At 42.2% G+C, this 10,282-nt stretch overlaps 1 protein-coding gene across 2 annotated transcripts; it reads right to left on the reverse strand.

The window, feature by feature from the left end:
- Positions 1 to 9: 9 nt before the first annotated feature.
- Positions 10 to 5,744, reverse strand: plp1b (proteolipid protein 1b). Of its 2 annotated transcripts, none has more exons than XM_030068598.1 (7): positions 5,605 to 5,744; positions 3,446 to 3,632; positions 3,168 to 3,324; positions 2,171 to 2,348; positions 1,760 to 1,833; positions 1,465 to 1,530; positions 10 to 960 (listed from the first exon to the last, which is right to left on the reverse strand). In XM_030068598.1, the coding sequence occupies exons 1-7, from the start codon at positions 5,606 to 5,608 to the stop codon at positions 886 to 888; spliced, it is 741 nt and encodes a 246-aa protein (XP_029924458.1). In that variant the 5' UTR covers positions 5,609 to 5,744; the 3' UTR covers positions 10 to 885. The 2 variants fall into 2 exon arrangements, with proteins under 2 accessions (XP_029924458.1, XP_029924457.1); XM_030068597.1 differs by lacking the exon at positions 5,605 to 5,744 and adding an exon at positions 3,999 to 4,315.
- Positions 5,745 to 10,282: the final 4,538 nt, after the last annotated feature.

Genomic DNA, 10,282 nt, shown 5'->3' on the forward strand with positions numbered 1-10,282 from the left:
TTTGATGCCTCAGATTCAAAAGGTTTAATCAAAGTCTTAATTTCAAACGAGCACACACAACACACAGCAGGACTGCACATCAAATGCGAGTCACCTGGGAAGCATGTTATTGTTAAATACACAAGTATCAACGTCTCAGGAACATAAAAACAGCTTATTCTAAGCAGTAACAAAAGCTCCTCCAAGAAAATGGATACATATCTTTGTTCCCCCCACACAGTGGTATTTAAAGAAAGCAAAAAATGCTCAAAGAGTGAAAGCAAAGTGCATACTTTGTAAGTGGAAGCAAATAGCGAGATGGCAGGATAACCTACGGCCTACACATCATCCTTGCACACAACTTTGGTACATTCAGCTTTATTTGCTTTAGTCCAAGGAACGCTGCTGCACATGATGATCACAGTAAGGCAACAGCAGCAAACTCATATTCAAAATCAATATACACATCAGTTAGCGGTGAAAGGAATGCATGCAGTTATAGTGATTTGCAGGGCGAACTGCCATCGCTCTTAATTATTCATGAGCGGACATACATCACAATCTGACAACAACATCAGTACCAATAAAGCTTCACGACAAGAGTAAATCAAAACGGGCAGTACAGCCTCTGATAGGGAAATGAACAACAAACGTAAGAGAATCATCTGAGAGTAGGATTTGATGAGAAGGCCAGAGCTTGCTGCTGTGAACGAGTTATCTTCATCCCTCTGTCTGTTGTTCATACAAAATGGTGATGACAAACAGTCATCTGTTATTGGACATGTCTGAAGACGGACACGCGGGTGATCCAGGTTTGGGGTTGCTGTATCACAGAGGATGGGTGGAAGTCAGTGTGTCCATCTCACGCCCAGTGGTTGGGGTTGATTAGGAAAGGGGGCACTGCTCTTAGCAGCGTAACCCTTTCCTACCCAGGAACCGCAAGACTGCATAGTTGTAGGTGGTGGCAACCACATACAGAAACTACACAGGAAGATATTGAAGGGTGGAAAGGAGAAAAAAAAGGGGGTGGGGGGTGGATTTTAATAAATATGTTGGCAAGATCATCAACAATGTTGGCATCAGTCCATTTACAAAAACTTGACTCCACAGTTGCAAAATGTATTGCAAACATTTTATGTTATCATGTTTTACATGTGCCACAGCCATTGTTATTTATTTCTCAACAGGCTTTCAAACTTTTCTGCTGTTCTGAGACCCCAACTTGACAGACTCCCATCTTAAATGATTTCTCCCTGAACCCTGATATGAAATGATGATGTTTGGATTATCTTAAGTAGTCAATTGTTTCAATGTGAAACTTGAATTGTACTTGTATTGTGTCAAGTTCTGACTGATTTATTGAACATGTGTTTGAATTATTGTTTATTTTGCTGAGGACCCAACAGGTGTCCCCAAACCACACTTTGAAAGCCATATGATTTAATCTGACTTTAAAGAATGCATATTGTCAAAGCACTTACTCACCAAAGCTAAGAGAGTCACCGCAGCCCCAGCAAATGCAGCTATGTACAAGTCATAGGTGACGTAGAACTGTGGAGACATAAATAATTTGGTTTAATGTAGGTAGAAATGTTCACTAATCCCCTTTGCTTGTCTTTTTTTGTGTGAGAATGTTAAGTAAAAAGTCTTACTTATGCATCCGTCTTACACTTAATAAAACTGCCACAGTTAGAAGGGATTTTACAATGACTCAACAGTTTTCCGTCTGAGGCGGGTGACAGGGAACACTGAACAGTGAATATTGAATTCGTCTACTCACTTCGCTGGTTTTGCAAATCGATGCCAAGGTCATTCCACACGCCTTTCCTGGCATTGCATTCCAAGGTAGCAGACCTTAAATGAAGACATGATCACAGTGATGTATCTCTCAACGCTGATGAATCACGACTCATTTTGAGCACTTGTGCATTAAAGTTGTTTTTCTCAATCCTGCTGGCAAACAGTGTGTCACAGAAAAAGCAGCAGAGACTAGAACTGAATTTGAAGGATTAGATAAGGTACAGTTCTCTTTGACTTTACAATTTATCCGAAGAACTAACGGATCAGCAACCAATAGTGCATTCATCTTCCTCTAACAATTAATGCAGATGTGTTTCTAGGTCATAATATTAACATTCTCAACCATTTTCTCATGTTAGACAGGAGCTCTGATATTACAAGAACAACGCACCATATTGTCTGGCGTCCATGCAGATCCAGCCATGCTGATTAATGCTGGGGGTTGTTTCAGCCAGGATGTTGATGTTGTGGCAGGTCTGTGCCATGTTGAAGAAGAAGAAGACCGGGATGGCGGTGAAGGCAAACACTGCCAGCCAGATGACAGCAAGTACGTACGTGACTACAATAAACTGTTGAAGGAAAGAGTGCAATGCATAAGGTCACAGAAATGCACTAGAGCTGAAGTTCTCAAACGTTTTCCCTCAAGTTGACTTTCATCAAGCTGCAGACCTCCATTTGAAGTGATTTTGCCTGAGGGACCCTGATATGAAAGGATGCTCTAGCTTGTGTTAAGTATTAAACTATCTGGATATCATATTTAAACACTGACAATTAGATTCAAAGTAGTGAGATTACAACATAATGTTAACATAATCACTCCAACCTTTTTCTGTGTTGGAATAATTTCCAGTGAATTAAATGATAGAGACATCAAACAATTTCTGACTTTGTTGAGGACCTCCTGAAAGCTCCTCAAGGACCCGTGGGGGTCACTGGACCCCACAAAGCCATTTTACCAGAGAAGTCTGAGTCTCACTATAGTCTCATTAAAGAGTAATCAAACCCCAAAGCCAAATCTATATGAAGCCTGACCTCTGATGGTGAAAAGTGTGGGTTTTAGGTGGGAACTGATGGGTGATGTCACCAGCTTCACTGTACGGGTGGTGACCAGGAACCAGGCATCCATACCTTTAAGGCTTCACAGAGATTTGGATTTGGGGTTTTGCTCTTTCATTCAACTATCAACAATGTAATATATCAGGTGTATAAGGCACTGGAAAAGTTGAGGTCTCATTGTGATTCAACTATCAACCGTGATTCTTGACACTGTATAGGATTCACAGAAACAAAGGACACTTGAGTGAGGTTACAAGCTGAAACAAAAGACTTCCATTCAGCAGCTTAACAATGACCTGACGTCATGTTCCCCCCTCCCTCCCTGTTCTCACCGTCAGACTGAGGCAGCGGCCACACTGGGTGCTCCTGAATTCTCCAAAGGTCTGCTTTACAGCGCTCGTGGTGTAGAAGCCCTCAGCCAGCAGCAGGATGCCATACAGGAAGAAAAATGATGCCAGGCCATAGATCACGTACTGGAAGTACTTGATGCTGTGGCACGCAGTATGAGGGAAAACTCAGTGAAACAGTAAATGCCGCTGCAAACTAAAATTGTACATTTTTAAGAAATCTCAGTATCACAATTTGCTGGATTTATTGAAGCGTCACTCACAATGAGGCCATGACCACAAAGTCCTGAACGTTGCGAGCGAAGTAAGTCTCGACGAGGACCTCGGTCTGAGCCAATGCTTCATGCCCGCAGCCACAAAATAATGCCATGCCAGCAAAGCACAGCAGGGTGGCCACCAGGGACGGGTAGGGCACTGCCCCAAAGCACCGGACACAGCAATCATAACAACCTGAGGGGGCATAATATATCAGCACACACGCGGCACACACCGCACATATAACCACACAGCACATCTAAGCCACGGCAGGGACCCCTTTCACCCTGTGAGGGAGCTATGAAAATGGCCTTGCTCTGTCTGCAAATCCATCAGCATTCATCAAACTCCATCAACAGGCAAGAAAGCAACAGAAAAAAACGTTAGAACAGCAGTGAAAACCAGGTGTTCAAGCAGTGAGTCCCAATAAAGCGTCCATTCACCACTGACTTCACGACAATCTCATGCACTTCCTCCAGTGTAAGCTGTGCTGTTCAAGCAAGTAGCAAATATCCGGGTTGTTAATGATTGCATTGGCAGAAATGGGAGAGAAGAAAGCACCTAAGGCTTTGCAAAGCCAAGGCTGCCTGACCGGAAACATTTGCTGCTTTTGATCCTGTACTCCACAGCAAGCAAGATCCCAGTGCCAACCAGTGATGTAAAGGACTGACTACAAGGTGTTGCTACTATAAAATACCCCTCTCTGCACTGGTTCCATCCGTATGTGAATGCTCCTCTGCTTGTGCCAACGCCTGACAGCTCGGCTCCTACTATCCCTATAGTCCAACCCTCTTTCAACCAGTGGTCACAGGCGTCACCAGGCAAATACGAGATGGTAGTGAAATATGGGCATCAGGGGCCTAAAGAAAGACCTTTGTGGCTGGAGATACAATATCCTTTGTCTTTGCCATGATCAGAGAGGAACAAAGGGCAGCGATGTCAAACAAACAAAGAACATAGTGCCACACACACATACACACACACACACACACACACACACACACTGTAGTACGCAAGTCCTTGGTGGCCACCAGGACGCTCTCAACACCACTGGCAATGTCACTCAGCCAGTGTACACCCACAGCTGGCTGAGACTGGTACCATGGCACTGAGTGTCAATGCCTGTGGGGGCTGGGTTCAAGTGTTCAAGAGTGGGTGGAAGCACAATAAAGGAGAGGAGTAATTTGAATATCTTCACAACAACAGCCCCACTCATCAGTGTTGTATGATTCAGAAACACCTTTTTTGGGCAATTTAGATACATTAGTGTTCAGACGTTGCCTGAATTATCAGAGTGAGAAAATTGTTCCTATATGTTTTTTAGGTGGCTGCAGCGGGGGTTGCAAGCTGAACAAACTGCTATTTAAACACAACCAGTAACAGCAGGAAGATTGTTAGAGTCACTAAAAATGATATCGGCTGCAGATGCCCACGCTTCAGCTGTGCTCTGCAACGGTGGTTACAATGATAAACAGGCCATTATAACCTCTTTATAAATTCAGTGCAAAAGACACAAGTGGAATGCATTTATATTCCATGTCAATACAAATCAATCTGGACTGCAAAGCTGTTTTAAAAATGGAGTAAAAGTTGTTGGTGTTTTGTTTGCAAATGAGCAAAATCTGGTAAACAAGTTGTTTGGGCTGAAGGTTCTCATGGAAATTTGTTAATTTATGCCTGTGACACATGTGGGAGTATCTGACCTCTTTCACATGAATGACCTTGCATGGCCTTGCCATGATGAGAGTCGCTGCTCATCTCCCCGAGCCAGTCTGATTGCAATTTAGCGTCACTGAAGTTTTGGGTTAAATCAGGTTAGAGGAGGTTGTGATGAGTTATTTCTTTTCTGAAAAGTAAGTCGTCTGTCTGAGTCAATGTGCTATATTCAGTTGTTAAAGTAAACAGTTTATGTTTAATCCATGCCATAAATCCGGAGGAATGCTGAAATCCATGATAGATCAATAATCCACAGGTGGTTATCAGAGTCCTTATGATAATTAAAACACAGGATTAATCTGCAACAGTGTGCAAAATGCATGAGAGCAACATGATATCTAATGTCAGAAAAGATATATTAAGGGATATATGAGTAAGTTATTGAAATTCACATTTCCAAATAACACTAATACCAGATGGATAAGAATTATTAAAAATTCTGTGCACTCACCCATGTCCAGAAAGAAGTGTGAGGTTATTGAAGTTTTGCTGAGTGTCTTTGTGACTCTGATATGAGGATATGAGAAGTTATTCCCCGCCACTCCTATATGAATCTGACTCGCGCTTTTGTCTCATCAACAATAGATAGACCCCATCTCCCCAGTCACATCTTAAAGTCACAAAGTCCCATTTCAGCTGCCAGTCATTATTTATGGAGCCATGGGTTCAGGACTGAGGACAGGGCATGGGTCAGACGCTCCAATAAGAGCTTTATTCTTGGTATTTGCTGGTATCTGCTGTATTTCAGCTTGTCTGACTCACATCAATACTTGTGTCTGCCTTTTACTACATTTAGAGATATGGAAAGTTTAGCAAGTAGAGCAAAGCAAGTCTTTTCTTGTACATGTACACTTTATGTATCAGCCACCCAGGAGACTGATATCTGTTTATGTAACACAAAACAGCATAATAATTCACATTACAAGTACTGTAGAGACTCATGTTTCTTTTCTGTAACTTAATATGTGCAAAGCAAATTAATCTACCAAAATCTAATTAGTATAAACATTTTATCTCAAGATTTCTTCTGTTACTGTTTACCATGTGCTCAACTATTTGCAGATTGCAGTGCATTTCATTTTTCATTTTCTTTCAGTGGTGCAGCTCTTTATAATCTGCATCAATGTGCCGTCAGTCTTCACATCAAGAAGACATTGTGCACGACGTCAGTGCAAGATTCAGTTTATGGGTCTGAGGAGTCTCGGCAGCTTCTTCAGAAACACACACATAAGAAGAATGCACAGACAAAGGCGCAAAATAAAAGGTGGCCATCGAAATGCCAGTGAGTGACATTGATGAAGTTGACTAACAAGGGGACATTGACGGTCGGCTCCAGCTGCTGCCCTCCTTCCCTCCCTCCCTCATCTTTGACCTAGTTGATGTCAAAGCTGGGACTGGTACAAAGACGCTAGTGTGGAGCAGGAGCAAACACCATGCTATGTTTTTTTGGAGTAGCCTCTCATCCTATTTTAACTTGCCATTTTAAGCCCCAGACAGACGAGTAGGCAACTCTGGATAACTGAACAACAGGCAATTGTATTCCCTAATTGATTGTATTCTATTAGGGAATACAATTTCAATGATGTCCCCGTTACATTCACCAAACGTAAGTACAGGGCCGTTGCACACCAAAACCACAAGCCAATTTTGAGAGGGGAGCAAAAGGGAGCTGAGCACACTGGCTTCCTGCTGTGCCGCCTATGGGTGTTTTGTGCACAACAACTATGTGCTGCGACTGTCCATGTACTGATCATTGGCTGCGGTCCATTCAGACAATCGAGACATTTGTGGAGCTGGTCCGTCCTTTTGATGCAAGTTCTCTGGTCATGGCTGATGATGCCCTTAAGAAAATACACAGCCAACCTTTGTGGACTTGCGAACTGTTAACTTACAGCGTGCAGTCTGTTGTCTCCTCAAAAAACCCTGACACACAACAGCTCGAGTATGTAGAAAGGATTAATTACATCAGCTTTGTTAAGCTGAATGTGAAGTGTGGAGAGGAATGGTTCATTAACGCTTCCCTGCTATCTCACAGATAGGAGGGAAGCGTTAATGAACCTGAACAATCTGAGTGTATATGATGGTTGTCAGCTCTACTTGTGAGATGCAAACAGGCAGCAGTGCTGATGATCAGTGCCTGGGATTAGGTGGGAGGACAGGCTTTAGAGGCTCCCGAGCTTGCTTGAATTGATTAGAGCCATGTATGTATCTATGTATACACTTTATTCCACCAAAGAGGATTTTGATAACAATCAGGGATGTGAGCAGCAGTAGGCAACACTTGCAAAGTTGTAAATGCTGTTAACTAAGTTGTATATGCTTTAGTTATACTCTGCTCATGACAAAGTTCTGCATTGTTCGTTTGGTTGTTCCGCATGCGTCATACATAATATCTCAGACACCACACAGGTTCACTTTTGATGAAACTTGGGGAATTGCACCTAAGAACTGTGTTCCGACATTTTCAAAGTCACACCCCCCAAAGCTGTAGGAGGAATGGAACAGTGGCAGCAGGAGGCACAACAGAAACAGTGGGGAAGCGAGGAGAGCAAAGAGAAATGCTAGAAGGGCGTCTGTGGTGTTGATTGTGGTGGCTGAACTTTCAGGGAAAAGTGACAAGAAGCAACTCTGGCAGAGAAAAACAAAGAGGTGGAAATGCTCGGAGCATTGTTGAAAAGTTCTGAGCAGTTGTAGCCAGTTTATGATGAAGAGGTGCCAAGCAGGTGCTGGGGTTTAGGATAGGAGGATGCACCAAGATAGAAACAGAGGTTCAAACTGAAACTAACTTGGAACTTTAAGTTAATGTGCGTTGGCCTTCTTAGCTGAGGGAATCCAGAGGGTGAAAAATTGGAAACAGACGGAAACTGATCCATGGTTATGAGCTGGAGTTTCAGTGGTTTGTTGGCCTGGTCCATTGGAATCCAGAAGTTCATGCATAATTTTTAAGCTGAGGCTAAGATGACAAGATTGAAAATTTCTCCATGCTAATGTCATCTTGTAATGTAATCGTCTTATGCAGATTAAAACCCAGTCTGAGGATTATGTTAGAATTCTCCACGCTGCCCTGTATTAAAGTAATGAGATACTTTATTGAGTCCCTCTGAGCAATTCTCTTTTGACTGGCCCCAGTCCAGGGAGGGGAGTCAGGGGCTGGTGGGGATTCAGTGACTTGCTCAAGGACACTTTGGCCCTGTTCACATTAGAGCTGGATACACTTGGCACTCCTTATTTTAGTACTAAATTCGGTTAAATTCAAATTCAGCACAATTCTTAACGAGAGTGACAACTGGTTGTATTGCAAGAACCAAAGCTGACCCTAGTTAGTATGCAAATGAGCCCGGCTCTGTGTGTATAGAAGGAAATGGGACATGATAGCTGGTAGCTTATGAGCAGCGATATCACTCCAAATACAGGAGCAAGTACAGGCAAGAGCTCTCAATCTTCTAAACACTCAGGACATGTGTGACTTCAGAGTCAATTTCCTTGTTTGTCAAGTCCCAAAATGCTAATGTGATTTTAAGCAGGGCAGAGGCTGACACGGGGGCTCGAAGCAGCTGGGTCCTTCAGTTTAAGGGATAGTATTGCGAACCCCCAGGTCACCGTGCCACCCTTCGCCTGCTAAAGCTGAAGACAATGCTGAACTTTAGAGCAGCGATTTACTGTCAAAGTTCATTTTAAAGACAAATCGCTCAAATATATAGTTTTTTGTTTTTTTGGGATTTGAGAATGACTTGGACCAGAGTCTAACTCTGAATCTATGCTTGGTCTGCCACCAGCATCACTGAATCCAGATTCTTCCTTAAATTTCTCATTGGCTATGTGCGAACACACAGAAGTACAGTAATCAAGTGGTTATAGTCTGCAATAACCATAACGAATGACATGATCATTTACCCTGCATCGGAAGTAACTCCCATCAGATGGAGAATGGGTAGCCAAAACCTTTTCATACTTTTCTGCAGGTGGACATTTCTGTCTTTGGTTTGAATCCCTTGGGTGTAAAGCAATCCTCTGTTAACTGGATTGTTCAAGGCAGCAGCAATACTCAATTGGAAGTAAAATGTACTTGTGAACAATTGAAACCAAATAACTCCTTTACCCCTTGCATCTGTATTTCCCTCAAGTTTCCCCTGCTGCCACATGCTGTTTGGAGTAATTTTATGGTAATCACATGACGTAAATGTTATCTGCATATACAAAGTTCACCAGAGTTTTCACGAACACTATTGACTTTCATTTTTGGGTGAACTATTCCTTTAACACATTATCATCAACATCGTCATCATCATCATCATCATCATCATCAGCTTTGTTATCCTCTGGATGCTTGCTGTCCTTGCAAATCCCAAACTCTGCATTATGAGAAATGAAAGCGTGTTGAGGAATCCAAACTGTTCACCTCCAAATAAGGAATCCTCATCCTTAGTTCCAAAAACCTTTTAATAGTCAGCTGATTTAGATTAAACAACATTATGATAGGATTAAAGAAATCAAATCTCAAAGCTTGATGTCCATTCTCACAAATGCAGCAGTAAAGAGTGACTCCCGGATATACTATAACTCCGCCAGGACGGGGTTCAAACCACTCAGAGAAGGAGCAAAAATCCAAAAGTTTCATGACACTCCTTTTCAAATGTGAAGGATTCAGTTGGTATACATACAACTACAATGTAATTACAGTTATCTGTCGGAGGACCGTACAGTATTCATAAACAAATGACAAATAAAATGTTGAGTCTAAGTGTATTCTGTACAAACAAGCCAAGCCAAAAGAGCCATGAGTTGGTTAGAGTAGGAGAATACATTTTAAGCAATTCTCTTTTTATAGTGAAGCAGAAGTCATATTCCTACACTGTAGTAAGCAAAATTATAGACACTTAAAACAAAACAAAAAAATAGCAAGGATACTCAAATAGACTACAATAGATTACACAACACTACATATGCAAAACTGAATTGTTAAATTCAAACAATGCCGCAATTTACATTTTATAGCGCACTTCTCAGTGTACACTCATTCACTCACTCAATATTTCAGTACAATACAACGTACATTCTCTCTCTTGCTCTCTCTCTCTCTCTCTCTCTCTGTCCCGCCCTGTCTCTCTCTCTCACACACACACAGAGGG

The sequence above is a fragment of the Myripristis murdjan genome, chromosome 14, assembly GCF_902150065.1.
Source record: "Myripristis murdjan chromosome 14, fMyrMur1.1, whole genome shotgun sequence".
Taxonomy (NCBI): Eukaryota; Metazoa; Chordata; class Actinopteri; order Holocentriformes; family Holocentridae; genus Myripristis; species Myripristis murdjan.